Source organism: Coenobita brevimanus, chromosome 58 (assembly GCF_032717465.1).
Source record: "Coenobita brevimanus isolate Jiangsu-jjx chromosome 58, ASM3271746v2, whole genome shotgun sequence".
NCBI lineage: Eukaryota > Metazoa > Arthropoda > Malacostraca > Decapoda > Coenobitidae > Coenobita > Coenobita brevimanus.
Window position 1 is genome coordinate 24,030,598 of NC_137011.1, and position 18,701 is coordinate 24,049,298.

General features: G+C 38.6%; 1 protein-coding gene across 1 annotated transcript in view; it reads right to left on the minus strand.

The window, feature by feature from the left end:
- Positions 1-18,701, minus strand: part of LOC145402689 (glutamate receptor ionotropic, delta-1-like) — a 159,687-nt gene that overhangs the window by 15,525 nt on the left and 125,461 nt on the right. Inside the window, exon 14 of the mRNA XM_080274662.1 lies at positions 11,964-12,086. Within this exon, the coding sequence (XP_080130788.1) occupies positions 11,964-12,086 (123 nt within the window). The remainder of the gene's footprint in view (positions 1-11,963; positions 12,087-18,701) is intronic.

An 18,701-nucleotide genomic window follows, 5' to 3' on the forward strand; every position in this document is an offset into this window, starting at 1 on the left:
AAATTTACCGTAGCTATATGGGGTGGATTATTATTAATATATAATTTTTGTCTGTTATATGTCGATTGACTGATTACACTTCAAAGTCATGGCAGTGTAATTTTAAGGGTCAGTGCCGCCACACAACATGAGCAAAGTCAAAACGAGAGAGAAAAAAAAAACTCCACATTCGAACCATCACAACCAGTATAAATATCGAAGTAACCCTATAAAACAACACATAATAACACTATAGCACACTGAGGAACCCAGCTTCCTTAAGATAGAAGGTAGCTCCCCCCATCAGACACGCCTCCTCACCTAGGACTGAGGAGAGCCTCTGTCGAGCGGCCAGAGAGACATACTTAGCTGAAAAGGACCAATGCCGATTTTCTACGGGTAGTGAATGCATATTCTCTGTCGGTCACTTGTATGGCCTTTTACTTACTGCTGAAATTTGTCGGAATAAAATGGAGTAGAAGATTTCTTACTCAGTCCTCTCTCAGGCGACCAGGTGGATGTAGTTTGTGGCTGCTTCTTAGGGGGGTTGTAAGGTTGGTACTGATATACATTACTTTGAAACATAGGGGGGATTTCCATACATATCTCTTCAGAACGACATCTTTTATTATATGTTATATTGGCTTTAGTGTGGGATGCCTTCACGTAAAGAGGTAATTTCAGCCTGTAATCCACTGAGTTTACGTCCGAATAAGCCTGGAGACGGAAACACGACAACAACTACAATAACAAGTTACTGTAGTAAAGTAACCTCAAAACGATTCGGTTTGGCTTAGGAGGTCTCGTAGTTAGAGTCAGAAACATTCACCAGTACCCCCCACGTTTCATCTCCCTCGCTAGGAAGGTCCTTCCAAACAAAAATAAAATTATCAGGTAGCTGAAGAAAGTGAAGTTGGAAAGCATTAAGTGAAATCATTAGGAAAATAAAGACAGTGAACTTTAGGAGCCAGTGTTTATTTACCACGCATGGGTTGATCTTGTGTACTGTACACTATAAGGCTGCCTCTGGGAAGAACAACTCACTGGGCAACGTCCTTCCAGTACTAAACTACTGGTGTTGGAGCCTGTGGCATTGTGGGACGGGGACGTAACAGAACGAACAGAAAAGAAGCTAAAAATGAAGACATAGATCGAAGGATAGAAACCGTAAGAGGGAAGTTTAGAAATTAACAGTTTGTGCCGGACTTGATCGAAAGCATTTGAGATACCAAGGAGTCAGAAAGAAATATGAGAAGATCGTTAGTGGAGCATCCCTGATGAAACCCATAATGACGGTCTGAAATAAGGTTTTGATAGGAAAGGTGCTTCATTTTTTTTCTTAAGAATAGATTCAAAAACTTTTAAAATATAGGATATTAAAGTTATTGGGCGGTAGTTACAGGGCTGGGAGTGGTCATTCTTATTTGGGACAGGGTGAATGAGAGAACCCTTTCAGCAAGAAGGAAAGGTACAAGTTGACAGACAAAGGTGAAAGGGTTTACCTAGCCAGCATGAAAGCAGAGAAGCCCAGTTCTTGAGGACAACAGGACGGACCCTCTGAGGCTCATATGCCTTGTTTGTACTGAGGCCAGTGATGGCAGAAAATACATCAATTGAAGAAATTTTAATGTCAGCCATGAGGAAGTCAGAGCGGGGAAGTGATGGAAGAATAGCACCGAAATCGTATAAGGTGAAATTGAAGGAGAAAGTCTGAGTGAAGAGTTCTGCTTTATCAGTAGAAGAAATAGCTACAGAAAGGCATGAGAGTGGAAAAGAGAAGACAAGGACGATGAAGTAAGATTGTTAGAAAGATTTTTGGCAAAGTGCCAGAAGGAGCGGGAGGAATTTGAGTTGGAGAGTTCACATCATTTAGTACGAATGAAATTATTTTCAGCACAGCACAGAACAGACTTAGCACAATTCAGGGCAGAAACATAAAAGAGATGAGATTCAGGGGTGGCTTGGCTCTGGTACCTTTTATAGGCCTTCTCCTTGTTGTGGACAGCATTAGAACAAGCGTGTTTATTTATTTTTTTTTATTGCAGTAGTCAGAGGATATGAGAATGGAATGTATACTTCCATGCCCAAGAGAATAACCTGCGTAATGCACATAGCACACTCATATGGCTCTCGGCCGTGGAAACAATAATAATGCCAGGGAAAATGAAGAACTGCCTGAGGGACTGCAAATCAGTAGTCCAAAGAGCCACAGCTGCTGCTTCATGGGAGGCACCACAGGCCTTACTGGGGCAATAGGACAGGTCAAGGTGATAACGTTATGGTCAGAGGAGAAGAACAGAGAGAAAAGATTAACAGCACTACAGTACAGAAGGATTAGATGTGAGGAAGAGGTCAAGTGTGTTGGAACTCTCTCCAAGGCGGTCAGGGTTATGGTTAGGGTACTGTACAAGCTGCACTAGGTCATTAACGATAGAAACGTTATAGGCTTGTTCACCAGGTGGATCAGTGAAAGAAGAGTAGAGCCAAAGATGGTGGTGAACATTGAAATCACCTAGAATGGAGAGTGATTTAGCATGTACGAGTTATACAGCATATACGAGTTATATGTACTGATCTCGAATTTGGCTCTGTTATGTTGTTTTGTTTTTTTTCTTTGAGGGAACAATTTGCGGGCTCCTGGCCTTTGGTTCCTTCTTTTTTGCAGTATATATATATATATATATATATATATATATATATATATATATATATATATAGATAGATAGATAGATAGATAGATAGATAGATAGATATAGATATAGATATAAAGTGTCTACGTTACACGGTAACGCAAGAACAGTTATCTGGTAATTGTTTATCAAAACTATCATACTGCAAGACGAGTGAATTAGGTGAAATTATGCTTCATTCCAACAGTATTGTATAAGCAGGGATATAATTAAAATGCAAGGCTACGTCAGTGGTAGGATAATGCACGAATAGTCATTATTTCAAATGGTACCTCTTTGCTATAGTACTATAGGAACATAATTTGTTCAAACTGTAGACTACCTAGTGCTATAGCAATGCTAGGATAGTATATTAGTTTAAATTATACCTGTGTCATAGTACAGTAATACAGAAAGTGAGTCAGGTGAAGTTGTACTTCAGTATTGCAGCAGTGCATGATAATTCAGGAAGATGTTTTCAGCTACTTACTTTGGACGGACATAACTGCACCATTAGGCAGAAAGTTATTGATAAGGAACTTCACCATCAGCAATATATTAATTTTTTTTCATTGCTTCGGTCAAACGAGATGCTGAAAAGAAGAAATTTCGAAACTACTAATGACAAACCGAAATAGGATGAAAAACATCATAATCCAGCTACTCACATTAACTGTTTCCCTATAGTAATGTCAAAAGTATTCATAATGTAACATTTATGGCATCTGTATATATATTGGCACCTGCTTATTATGGATAGTTATAAACCCTCACTGCCCACACCCTTCGACCCCCTCGGACTCCATCAACACATTACTTGTCGAAATTTTGTTTATAAAAAAGTCCAGGTGAAGGCCAGTATATAATGGACCGACACCGTAAAGTTTAGCTGCAAAAGCAAGAAGTATGTAAAGAAGGAAACACAAAACTAGCAAAATGTATATTTGAAAGAAAATTGCGCACATTAAAGGCCAACACTTACAAGCGCGCCCATTTACAGGTTCCCTGATTTATAATGTCATTATGCCAGAGTAAAGAATTTTCATGTAGAGATAAAATAAATATAAATAACAGGTGTTAGCTGATTCAGAGAAATGCTGAATAATATCGTACAAGAAGACGCCTTCCTGGAAACTCTGGAAGATGGAGTCATATGCATGGAGTGACTTTATGCAGGAAGTTACCATTCCCTTCTTTATTTAGCCTGAATTAATCTAACCTAACCAAACCTAAACTAACCTAACCTAACCTGACCTTATCCTAGATCAATCTAATGTAAATAAACCTAAATTAAACTAACCTTACTTCAGGAAATGACTGATTTCACAGTCTGCCTGTAACATACATATGTATATTTATTTATACATATCTATATATCCACCTATAGTTACATATAGGTCGATAAGACATCCAACTATCTCCATGACACATATGTTTTATATATATATATATATATATATATATATATATATATATATATATATATATATATATATATATCCGCCATTGCAAGTCCACTGCTGAACAAAGATCTCCGCCATGCTTTCCATGAATTCCTTGACTGAGCAAATATCTATCACAGCTTGCCAGCAAACTTCTTTACCTCATCTCTCCACCTCCTGTCTGACCTTTTTCTGCCGTGCTTACAATTTCTTGGAGTCCAGTAAGTCAGCCTCTTGCTCCATTGGCTATCAGTTATTCTTTCTACATGACCTGCCCACCTCAATTTCTGTTCTATCTAATATACTAAAGCAGCAACAGTGTGTGCGTGTGTGTGTGTGTGTGTGTGTGTGTGTGTGTGTGTATTTTGGACAGCTGAAACTACACATTCAAAACGCACACAAAAAATGCACAAAAATCGCAATAAATTCGCTGATGTGAAAAAACTTGGTCCCATCACGATTGAAAAACTTTTACTATATTTAATGAGCAATCAAAGTTTGACCAAAAAACGCCACTCCCGGCGTGAGTGCGTGAAGTTAGGGTTGCGTTCACCATAGAGTTTTTGATGACTTTATATAAATGTCGCCTTAACTGCCGATAGTGACAACGTTAGACTAGAACAGAACATGTACGTGACTCGGATTATGTGAAATGATCGCAACACATGCACGAAGCGCGAGGACACGAGTGAGAAGCACGAGGAGACGAGTGAGAAGCACGAGGAAACGAGTGCGAAGCATGAGAACGTAAGCACGCAGCGTGAGAGCCCTCCACAGGAGCAAGTGCGTGAGGGCCCAAAGGGCCCACGAGCACTTGTTATAACTTCTATAATGTTTTTGACGTTACTCTTCTTTCTAATCCAGGTTGATCTTTTCCTGTCTCTTAAAGATATTACCAACATTAGCCTTTCCATTATTCTTTGATAATGGATTAGTTGATTTTCCATTGATTTTGTCAGTTTCCAGGTTCACAACTGTACATCTAGCTATAATTATACATTCATTATACCAGTATACTTTTTGCTTCATACATACTGACAAGGTATTTTTCATGATGTTTCTATGATTACTGAAAGCTTTCCATCCAATTGTAATTTGGTCTTTTTATATCGCTATCATGGTCTTTCGTTCGTGTAAGTAATTCCTGCAAGTAATTGTATCCCCTGACTTCTTCAAAAGTTTGTTTGCTTAGTCTGATGACGGTCTTTGGTGTATTCAGAATAAACATTAGTTTTACTCCTGTTTATCTTTAGCCCTGTTTTGAGACTTTCTCTATTTAGACCATTTAACATTTATTGCAGTGTCTCTGCTGTTTCCGAGATTAAGATAATGTCATCTTTAAATCTTACATGGTTTAGATTTTCTATATCTGCGTTTACTTTGTTCTCCCAGTCGAGCTTTCTGAAAAAACTTTCTAGGCATGCTGTAAATAATTATGGTGAAATTGTATCTCCCTGACTCACGCCCTTTTCAGTCTTAAATTTTCCGAGTCTTTATGAAGTATAACTGGTGCACTTCCCCTGTTTTAGATGTTTTCGAGCAGTTTTGCAATGGTCTTGTTTACTCCATGTTCCCGCAATGAATATTTAATTGCGATGTGTTCCACTCAGTTGAAAGTCTATTAATTAAAAAAGTAAGTAAATAAATAAAAATAACCATTGTGGTTTATTACATTCTGTAGTATCCTCAAGTAGCTGATTCAACGTATGTAGATGACCAGTAGTTGAATACCCACTTCGGAATCCTGCCTGCTCACGAGTTGGTTTTCTTCTATATTTGTTGTTATTCTGTTCGAAAGTATTTCAGTGATGAGTTTATAAATAACCGGTGATAAGCTAATGGGTCGATAGTTACTAAGATCTCGTCTTTCTTGTAAAGTAACTGTTGCATTACACCATGCTTTTAGAATTTTCTTTTTCTTTATATACTGAGGAAATAAATGGGCAAGTCTTTTTAGTACTTCTACTCCAGCATCGGACAATAAATCTGCTACTATTCCGTTTTCTGGTCGTCACTGTGTTCATACTTTTAAGAGAAATACTTACTTCGTCTGTTATTTCACTTGTCAACTGGAAAGTTAGCTATTGGTACTTTTGTCTTTGATGCATAGAGTTCTTTGAAAAAATCTTCCGTTCTCTTCACCGTCCTATCTCTGCATTTAACGACTTCACCGTTTTTCTCTTTCAGTGATATAATTTGTGGCTTTCCTAGTGCAATTTTATTTCGGTCATGCTTCAGACATTTTCCTTTTATAATGGTTTGTTTAATCTGATCCACGTTTCTCCTTTTTGCTTTTCTTTGTTTCTTGATGACAAGCTTTTTAAATTCCAGTCTTTCTGTTTCGTCTTTGTTTTTACTTTCATGTGCTCGAGGGTCATTTTGAATACTTATTGGCTTTGGTTGTATTAGCTTTCCCTACTACCTCCAGTATTCTCTTAGCACTTTTGTTAGTTTATCATTCAACCTATCATTGTCTTACTCAGCATAACACAGAGCCTAAAATCTTAATTCTAATTCAACCCCCCCCCCATCCCGACGTTTTCTGGGCAGTGGTACGCCCCAGTCCCGACATTTTTGGACCTTTTTTTTTTTTTTTTGGCTCAAACATCCGCTTTTGGTGAGAAACATCGAAAATTCATAGAGAAATCGCTCACCTGAGGTTTAAAATACTCGATCCAGGTAGGAGTACCTTCTTACCTTACAGGGTTTTCTATCAGGCTGGCACCAAAGAAAACGAGTTCTGTGGGAGGATAACTATTCCACACCACTCATAAACGGTATTTATTTATTTATTTGGTACGAATTTATATGTAGTACGTGAGTATATTGGTTTTCAAACGGTAATATAGGTATTATAAGCATTGTTTCACTCACTAACTCATCACCATTCCTGACTTTTTTTTTGCCACATTACCTGATCATCATTTCTGACTGTTTCTTCCTCTGATGTTTGTCCTACACATTGTCATGGATTGGGGAATCACTCTGGCCCTGAATTTCGTACCATGGCATGACATGGCTTTACTGGCCAGGTCACTGATAACAGGTGAATTGCTGAGAAAAAGGCATGCAGGGGGAGGAGGAGGTCATGCTGGGTAAGGCATTGTCCCTGCCTGGCATCTTGTAGAGGAAGGTGTCCCGTGCATACGTGCCAAAAATCACTCGCGAAAATTGAAAATTGTGCAAATTAAATTGAAAATTGTACAAATTAGGGACCTTGCAATGTTGCCGCGTTAATTTACGTCTCCGGGATATGAGTGCACATCATATGAGGACATGAATTCACGTCTCCAGGATGGGGCGGGTTAAAGGCTGCGTTGTTTTCACCTACTTTTATTGGGCATAGCTTTATTTTCAATCAACTTCTTCCATTCACTTATGAAATTGAAACTGGCTGTGCAACCCACTGTTCTATGGTCACTTCCTACATTTAATTTATCGATAACAGACACATTATGATCAACGTCTTATCTGCCACAATGATGTTGATTTCAGTCTTTGTTTCTTCATTTGGAATTCTCCGGGTCCATTTTCTCCCTGTTCCTTTGTGAAAGAATGTGTTCCATATTCCCATGTTGTACATTTCAGCTAAATTTACCGCCATTTCACCTTTGTCATTCCTTTCTCCCACTCCGAAATTTCCCATGCTTGCTTCATTTTTCGATTTGCCAACTTTTGAGTTGAAATCTCCCAGGAATGTAGTATATTTGGTCTTTTCTTCTCCCATAAGCTGGGAGATGTCGTTATAGAATTTTTCTATTTCTTCAGCTTTAAGAAGTCGGTGCATATACTTGTATTTCATTCAGGGTGTTTGGTTTGGCTAGTCTAATTACAATCCATGCTACTCTGTCAGATATGCTGATGAATTTAACAATGCTCTCTGCAAGACTTCTTTTAATAAGAAATCTTACACCACTTACTTTCATTTTGTCCTCCTATGTAGTAAAATAGGTGGTTGCTGTCTTGGAGATTAATTAAATTCTCTTCTCTTCTGTGGATCTCACTCAGACCTACAATATCAGTCATGGAAGTATCAAGTTTGTAATCCTCTGCAAGGCCTCTTACTTTGTACATGTAGATCTTCATGGATTTCAGTTTGTAATGTTCCGGTCTCAGAATTACTGTGACAGTGCCTATCACATTCGGTGGCACATTGCCCTTAACACAGGAGGCAGTGTAGTTCGACCTTTAGCAGACGATGATCCAACAGGAACTCCCGAGAAATCCTCAAGTGTAGAATTCAAGTTTGGTTGGGGGGACTGTGCAAATAACCTCACTTGCCCGCCACATAGTTTCCGGTGAGATGTAATTTTTGTGCCACTTTATTCTGTATATTTGTTGGAGCCCAGTATATCTATACGGGGTCCTATGGTCTGTGCTGACTAAGACGATACCTCGTATTGCTGCAAGACTTTCCCCTATCCGCCACCTTGGGTGGCAGTGGGATCCTGCCCATGGATATATATATATATATATATATATATATATATATATATATATATATATATATATATATATATATATATATATATATATAGATAGATAGATAGATAGATAGATATAGATATAGATATATATCCATCCATCCATCATCCAATCCTACATTGCCCCATGAGGAGCGTAAGAGCCCGGTGTTAGGCATATATATATATATATATATATATATATATATATATATATATATATATATATATATATATATATATATAATGTGTGTGTGTGTGTGTGTGTGTGTGTGTGTGTGTCTGTGTCTGTGTGTGTTACAGTAAGCAAACGAGGTTGAATGAAAGTGCTGTTTCTGAAGTAGTTAATTTTTGCGTTTTCGATGCATCGAGCCAAAGTACGTTGATTTTCATTAAGGCTTTTCTGAAGCTGTCCAGATTTTAGTGTACTTGGTAACGTTTCGTTCATTCCAAAAAACATCTTTAGACCAATCTGATGGGGGGTCTGATTCGTCTGAAGATGTTCCCAGGAAGGAATGAAATGTCAACAAATATATCTACATTTGGACAGGAACCCAGAAATCTAAAAGAAATTCAGTATACCTTTGCTCAATGAATTGAAATTATTGAGCAGAAATTAATCGATATAGAAACAGCAGTTGCAATCGACCTCGTTTGCTTAAAAGAGTCTTACATGGCTATGCATATATATATATATATATATATATATATATATATATATATATATATATATGCCGAGCCTAGTGTTGAAAGAATTCTTTTAGTTCCGAGAACCATCATCAGCTTGGAAAAAAAAAAAAATCTTAGGTAGGCTTGAATAGAAGAATTCAGTATAGGTACAGTAACTGCCAGACTGCTTGTCAGTTCTTTAGACTAGCTGGTGGTTTTTAATTTCATAATTTTCCCACCAGTGTTTAACAGGTTTTTAGTCAAGGGGACCGTCGGTCAATGGGTGTGGGGTTTTAGAATTAGGCATTCATTACAGTTTAACAGTGCAGCTATTTATTGTTATTTCATTTTTTAATTAGTATCTATAATATACTTATCATTTTCAGAGTAACTCAGTGTTACTCTCTTACAAACGTTTTATATTACAATTTTGTAACCTGTCAGTCATGAGAGAGAGTAATAATTGTGACCTAAACTACTCCACCGAGCTTGCATCTAATTGCCATTAGTCTTTCAGTTACAGAAATTTATTTTCCCAATCTGCTATTCAATTGCAAATTTTTGATGCAAGAAAGAAGGAACCAAAGGCCAGAGGCCCGCAAACTGTTCCTTCCAAGAAAAAAACAAAACCAATACAAAAGAGAGCCAAATTCAAGATCCGTGCATTTCGAGATGCCTGGACACACTGAGTTTGAAAGACTGGAGATCATAGGAAGTAGGGAATACAGACAGAGGGAGACAGTTCCAGAGTTGACCTGTTGCAGAAATGAAGGACTGAGAGTAACGGTTAACTCTTCCATTAGAGAGATGAACAGAAAAGGGATGAGAGTTTGTTTCTAGATGGGTGCTATGCGCCCATCGTAGAGGTGCAGGGATGCAAGCAGACAGTTCAGAGGAGCAGTGACCATTGAAGCAATGACAGAAAAGAAGTAAAAGTGCAACCGTGTGGCGAAGAGACAGAGGTTGAAGGGAGCCAGTACAAGAAGGAAAGTTGATGAGACGAAAAGCCTTTGACTCCGCCCTATTGAGAAGAGCTGTATGTGGGGAGTCTCCCCACACATGAGAGATGTACTCTACACAGGGTTGAATACAACCCGTGTATAAAGTTAACAACTATGCTGGGGTAAAGAAGGTACGGAGTCGGCTTAGCACACTTAATCTCTTGGAAGTGGATTTTACAAGACATGCAATATGATCTTTCCAAGATAAGTCCAGTGTGAATGAAACCCCAAGCAGGTTCAAGGATGATGCAGGATTGAGCTGGATATTATTAAACGTTAGTGGGTACTCCTGTGGAAGACTGTGTTGGGTTGATAGGTGTTAAAACTGAGTTTTTGATGCATTAAAAACAACAAGATTTTTTTCACCCCAGTCAGAGATACGAGCCAAGCCAGACATTAGGTTTGCCATAGCCTCCTCCCTTGTTTGTTGAAGTAACTGCTGAGATGGATTTTGCAGGAACCGAATGGAAAGGTGCAGAGTGGAATCACCAGCGTATGAGTGGATAGGGTTTGACGTACAGCCTAGAAAGTCATTGATGAATAAAAGGAAGAGAGTCGATGATAGGACCGAGCCCTGAGGAACACCACTGTTGACAGATCTAGGAGAAGAACGATGGCCGTCTACAACAGCGACCGTAAATCGACCAGAAACGAAGCTATAGATGAAGGCACAGATGGAAGGATAGAAACCGTAAGAGGGCAATTTGGAAATTAAAGATTTATACCAGACTCGATCGACAGCCTTTGAGATGTCAGGTGCGATGGCAAAGCTTTCGCCACAGTCTCGAAAGGAGGATGACCAGGAGTCTGAAAGGTAGGTGAGAAGATCGCCAGTGGAGTGTCCCTGACGGAACCCATACTGACGATCAGAAAGAAGGTTGTAATAGGAAAGATGCTTTATAATTTTTTTGTTAAGAATTGACTCGAAAACTTTTGAGACACAATATGTTAAAGCAGTTGGACGATAGAGGGTTGGGAATGGTCACTCTTCTTCGGGACTTGCTGAATAAGAGCAAACTTCCAGCAAGAAGGAAAGATACAAGTTGACAGACAAAGGCGAAAGAGTTTACCTAAGCAGGGTGTAAGCACAGAAGCTCAGTTCTTGAGGACAACAGGAGGGACTCCACCAGGCCCATATGCCTTGTTAGTATCAAGGCCAGTGATAGCAGAAAATACATCAGCTGAAGAAATTTTAATGTCAGCCATGAGGAAGTCATAGGGGGGAAGTGATGGAGGAACAGCACCGGAATCGTCTAAGGTGGAATTGGAGGAGAAAGTCTGAGCAAAGAGATCTGCTTTATCAGTTGAAGAAATAGCTACAGAGCCACCAGAATAGAAAAGAGGAGGGAAGGATGATGAGTTAAAGTTGTTAGAAAGGTTTTTGGCAAGGTGCCCGAAGGAACAGGAAGAATTCGAGTTGGAGAATTTAGAGCATTTAGTATGGATGAAATAATTTTTAGCAGAGCGAAGAACAGACTAGCACAATTCTGGGCAGAAACATAGGCAAGATGTGATTCAGGGGTGGGTTGGTTTTGGTACCTTTTATAGGCCCTCTCCTTGTTGCGGACAGCATTAGAAAAAGCGTGATTAAACCAAGGCTTTCTTGCATTAGTCAAAGGATATGAGAGGGAGTTGTATCCTTCCATACCCGAAAGAATAACCTCCGTAATGCGCAGTGCACACTCAGATGGCTCCCGGTCATGGAAGCAATAATCCTTCTGGGGAAAATCAAAGAAGTACTGCTTGAGGGCCTCGCAATTCGCAGGTCCAAAGTGCCACAGTCGACGTTTTTTTGGAGGGTCCACAGGCCATACTGGAGCAATAGGACAGGTCAAGATAATTAGGTTGTGATCAGAGGAGCCCAACGGAGAGGAAAGATTAACAGTTTAAGCAGAAGGATTAGGTGTAAGAAAGAGGTCAAGTATGTTGGAGCACTCTCCAAGGCGGTCAGGGATACGGGTAGGGTACACATTCTTTTGACATAGGTGCATCTTACACTCTTGGATACAAATTAAGGCAGAGATGCCTATTGTATCCGTGAGTGGGAATTTAAGATCATGTTTTACAAAAAGAAGAAGGAATTGCATAATAAATATTTATTTTATTGACCAAGTTCAAATAGTTTGTACATATTATGGATGCAAAGTCTTTTCTGTGAAGTTATGTCTTCGAAGAAACTATTGCTGTCCTATAGTGTATGCACATTCCCACTGATACTGTTATAAATACTCCGCACAGAGTATGAATATTGTGTAAGATGATATTTGTGACGGATGCAGTTTCATACCATAAACGCTATGCGTGTGTAAAGAAGTCAGAGATGGCACCATCACAGGACAGTATTGTTTATCCCCGTACTTTCTGAAATGCAAGTCACCTTCCCTCCTCCACCGCCTCAACCACCTGCAGAGAGGCCAAGCCAGATTCATAAATGTTCTAAACAGATGGCAACAGGCATTATATTAAAAATATTTCATAATATTATGAGAAAAGTTATTAAAGTCATTCGAATGTTGTCGATATAAAATTTTGCTGTTTTAACATTGGTCCAAGCCACACTGGTAGAAGGAGCCAGATGAAAATTAACGGTATTGGAATGGTATCCAGGACATTGCAAAAGCTAAAAAAAAAAAAAAAAAGCATATGTACCTCTCTATTATTAACATAAAGCATCGCTTTCTTCTCGGTAAATATATTTGTTCGTATATCTCTAGGTCTGGTGCTAGAATGCTAACTTGGCGTCTCTGCGCACCTGCCCACGGTGGTGGCACTGGTGCCGGTCTGCTCTTCTATGGCTTTTAGGGACAGACCCTCCGACCACAATAATACAAATCGCTCACGTTCTGCCTTCTCGGTTTTCCTGTACGATGGCCTGTCTGCCATGTTGTTCACCTGGCCCAGTGGAAGTACAGTAGGTGAAAATAACTAGATTTAAATATTATAACTTATGTATTGAGTGACAGTCGTGTGAGGTGGAAAGAGGACGACCTGGATGTGAAGGGAAGGAGAACAACCTGATCGTGGGGACAGGGCGAGATAGAGGTGACTTAATCGTGGCTTCCCCTTCTGTGAGTTAAGCATCTGGCTTTCGGTAGCTAGAACTTACCATTGTTTGGAGAATTACTAAATACTTATTTATTCCTATTATCCACAGTTATCTATTAACTTACGTTCTGTCGAGTACATCATTGCAAGATGTATATTATTAAAACCTTTAACACTACACTAAGAATAATTTTGCTAGACTTTATGTTATTCTAATCAATGGTACACCACTCAATAAACAGCTTTGATTTACCTTTGATAAAAAGAAATTAATAACAAGAGAATTTGGTTTCAAACGTTTTGAATAATTGATAATATTTTGACTAGGAAAAATTTCATTAAAATAGTATGCCCTATGCAGTAATATGGAATAAGGATAAAGCTGTACAGGTACAGCATTGTTCAGTTGGTAATAGCCAAAAAAAAAAAAAAAACTACTCTTGTGACGCACATGGATCACCAGCTGACTTACATAAATAAGAGTTTTCTACACACTTTCCAATGTTTCATAAGCTCAGATAAAATTCACATTCATGCACCTTTAATCTTGTTTCGATGAACGTTAGTTTGTACCTGTACTACAATAAAATTTTATATCAAGGTGATTATGTGTGAGCACAGGAAAAATTTCTGGTAGCCTGAAGGCCTCTTTATTGTCCAGATGAGGTTACATTATGGACAACAAGATGTATACAATACAGTTACATCTTTTATTTAAGGGCACTCTTTTTGGTCTTATTCTTAGGCTATTGTGTGTGTGTGTGTGTGTGTGTGTGTGTGTGTGTGTGTGTGTGTGTGTGATTTTTTTTTTTTTTTGCTTGCTATATAGCAAATGCTGAATGAAATAATATTTATAGTCCAGTAACTTATACGTCCCTTTTATTTGTTGAAAAAACATTCGAAACTTGAGGCCTAACTTATGAACGACGCCTTTAATGTTATTGTTACACCTCAAAATATTAATCCGATTGATGTCTTATACGAACTGAAACAGCTGGTGCTGCAGGTTACTTGTTATGAAGTATCAACTTTTTTTTATTCTGATTATTCTATCACATCCTTCTCAGGGGGTAGGACCATAATAAATGAGACCTTTAAATTATAGGTTTGTGTCCAGACTGGATATAAAGATATAATGGTACGGTGTATGCGCCATATGCTTAGTATGCATTTGAGTACTGCTGAGTTTTAGGGAATTATATGCTCAGATTCTGATGTATAAAAACAAATATGCCAAAAAACAATTACATATGCTGTACTAATACCAGGTAAGTACCCATGTTCGTTTTAAAATCACCTTCCATATAACTATTTTCCACATAAATACGAACCGAAAGGAGCTCTCAGACTGTGAAACAGTTGCTCCTTTCAACTGTGGAAGAGCAGAATATTTGACTTTGTTCTGTCACCTTGACCTACGTCAGTTACCGTCCAACTCGAACAACTTCACTCTTGTCTAACCCTTAACACTTCCATCAACTTTCGTTAAATTAGATCAAACTGACGTTGCCCAGTGACCTTGGCCTTTGACATTTCCCAGCGACCTTGACCTTTGATTGTTCTCAAAATTCGATCAGTATCTTTGTTTTAAATTGAACCTTTCCTTAATCTCTAGTCTACATTGGATGAAAACTGTTGAAGTTGACTTTGCCATGTGACCTTGATGTTTCACCTGCTGTTTTTTTTAAACATTAGGTTATCCTCTTGGAAGATCCTTAACTCATCCACCCAGGCTGATTGAAATAAAAACAGAACGGTTTTAGTTTTTCTCTTACACACACATGGGTCAGACTTTGACCTGGCCCTGTGGCCTTGACTTTTGAGTGTTTGCTCCCAGTACAGAATTTCTTCGTTCTTATCTCATCCTAAATTCCTCCACCATTGTTGGTACAATTAGACCAAAATGTTTCACCTGACCTTACCATGTTACCTTGGTTCTTGGCCTTTTTCCTGTGACGCTGACCTTTGATTATCCCCAAACTTGAATACTCTATTGTTGCCGTATCGTCAACCTTTCCAGAATTTTTGGTTTAAATTGGATAATCACTGTTTAAGCTGCCCGTGACCTGTGATCCTCAACCTTGATCTGTTGTTCTAAAAAAGCATTATCTTTACTCCGTGGCTGCCTTTCTACCGCTCCATCTACCATGGTTAAAATCAGATAAACTGTTTATTTGTTAGGAAATATTTTAGCGGGTCGAACTTTAACGTTGACCTGTGATCTTGACTTTTGACTGAATGTGCTCAAGATTCAATCACTCCATTCTTGCCTTACCCTCAGCCCTTCTTCAAACTTTCGTCTAAATTGAATGAAATGATTTAAATTGATTTTACTAGGGGAGGTTTGACATTGCCCTTTACCTTATCCTTTAATCCACCCAATGGCTAACCCCCAACCTTGCACCAAGTTTGGCTAATATCGGAAGAAACTAGGTTATTTTTTTTAACACACACACACACACACACACACACACACACACACACACACACACTGTTCAAAGCATTACACCGCCCTCGCGCCGCAAAAGAAGGTGTAAAAATAAAAACTAGCTAGAAAGCGCACGGAGAGAGCATACCTCCTCAAATGCCATTACCTCCGGATCCGTCCTAAAATCTGATCAATTATTTCTTGGTCCATGGTTCACCTTACACAAAATTTCATAGAAATGCATGGAGAATTTTTGGAGATATTGTGCAGGATATTACGGATCCGGATCTGGATTCGCCCCAAAATATAAGTATTTTATTCCTTGGCCCATGGCCTGTCCTTCCACAAAAATTCATCAAAAACCGTTCGTTACGTTTTTAGTAAAGTCGCTAACAGAAAAACAAACAAACAAATGCCGGCAAAACCATAACCTCCTTGTCGGAGGTAATAAAGCTCAGTCAGTATAATTTTCATACTGTTTGTAAACATCTTCAAACGAGGCCATGTTTCTTTAGAATGTACGTATAGTATTAGCATCATCTCAGAAAATCAGACACACATGTTAACACATTTGTTCAGTACTCCCATCTGGCTTTGAAACGTCTCTACAATATAATGTAGTTAGTTATTATCAGATTGTATTGGGGGATACACTGATTCCTCAAGACCCTAACCTAAAAGCTTCTCAGCAGAAACAACCTTATCGCGTTCAGCCATGTCTGTACACTTATTATAATCGATATCGAAATGACACAATACTAACACAGTCAGCCACACCAGCACCACACTAACGCCTTCAACAACACCAGCACCACACTAACGCCTTCAAGAACTCCAACACCCCACTAACACCGTCAGCCACACCAGCACCACACCAACACCTTCAAGAACACCAACACCACACTGACACTGTCAGCCACACCAGCACCACACTAACACCTTCAAGAACTCCAACACCCCACTAACACCGTCAGCCACACCAGCACCACACTAACACCTTCAGCCACCCCGGCACCACACTAACATCGTCGCCACACCAGCAACACACTAACACCGTCAACCGGCGCCACAGTGTCAAGACTTACCAGCAGAGAGAGGATGAACAGGCAGTGGAGACTGAGGTAGTCAGCCGCGCAGGGTCAGGTGGCCAGTGAGTCATTCAGCACAGGGACTCAGTATTTATTGCATACCAACATCTCCACACTCCTGTACATGGACCCTTTCATTCTATGGTCAATTATCTATGACCTACATTAATGTTCTGCTTGTAACTTCATCTAGACTAATCCATGCCAAGAAACTGAATACATTTGAGTATACAGAAGCTGTTAGTATGTGTTTGAAGGAAACTTTCGAGATTGTGTTGAAACTATTAATACTGTGTGGAAAATAATGACGCAAAGAAAATATTCGAGGGTATTTTTACTAAACTTCGTATTGCTTATGCCAACTGTTATTGTCAGACTGAGGCAGTGACTGAATTGGTAGAGAGGTAGCTTGCAGTCCTAACGGACCCAGGTTCGTATCCCTCCTAAGGCGGGGAACAATTTAAGGCTTTGAATTTCATTAAAACAGACTTTACAGATTTGTCAGAAGGCCCACTACCATGTCATAAAAATACCCCAGCTAATACCAGTACACCTGTATTGTATGAGACAGCCCTAGCATGTATTCAATATGAACGGTGGATGTTGGCGCAGAAGTGGTGACATGTGGAGGTTTATGGAATATAGGAGGACTACTGGGTCTTGAGAATGGGCTGTGGAGCCTATGCTCAGAGCCGGACACATAAAAAAAAAATAACTCAGTACACTTTTTAATGGATGGTTACTGATGTAAATTATTGCTAACCTCTCGTCAGAAAAAAATATTGTTTGTCCAAGCCTTAAACACTACCTTCACACACACACACACACACACACACACACAGAATGTGAGTTTGAATGTAAGAGTAATTCTGCACCAGATATGTTTAAGCACTTTTATGAGGAACATATCTCTGTTTAGGGATAATAATAGTCATTTGTTATTAATAATATACTTTGTCTTCGTTAGTTCCACAGATAGTATGGAATATAATAACAGATAAGTATACTTAGTCATCAAAATGAAATTACTTGGACACTTTTTTTTTTAACATAATAGCGCCCCACGTTCTACAGTTTTCAGCCCAAATAGTGTGACTCTCCCCTTTGGTTTTGTAGAACCATTCCTAATTATCATTTACTTTTTGCTTTGGTCGAGTTACTTTCGAATGTCTTGCTTTGTATTAATTAAATTTTTAATCTGATTGTTTAAAGTATTCACTGTTCTCTTTGTGTTAATCATGATTTGATGTTGCATTAATAAAGCTATCATTGCAGGACACCCATAGCTGCTTTCCATTGTAAACAGCATACATTATAAATCTCATTCCATTACAATCAAACATACCGTTATATTTCCATTACCAGATGCCAAATTCTGCAGTTCATCTAAACTGACACTATGTGCTTATTACAGGTTTTGGTAACTTCAGCCTATTGATTTCTATATCCTTAGTTCATATATGTATTTCAAGTATTTAAAGTACAGTTTATCAATTTGTTTCAGTGTGGGGTGTTGGCTTCCTTGAAACTCCTTGGATCAATGTCACATTCTCTCATCAGTGGCATGAGGACCTTTGCGTTAAGATCAGGTACAGATGACTAGCTTAATTAACGATTAATCCGGGTACAGGGTTATATCTCTGAAATATATATATATATATATATATATATATATATATATATATATATATATATATATATATATATATATATATATATATATATTCATTCATTCATTCATTGCCAGACGCCATGTATCCCAAACAGGGTGGCCAAGGGCTTAGAATTAATTGTTTTACAGGGAGGGGCACTAATCCTCCACCAACCCCACTTGACACGTAGGGAGAATATATATATATATATATATATATATATATATATATATATATATATATATATATATATATATATATATAT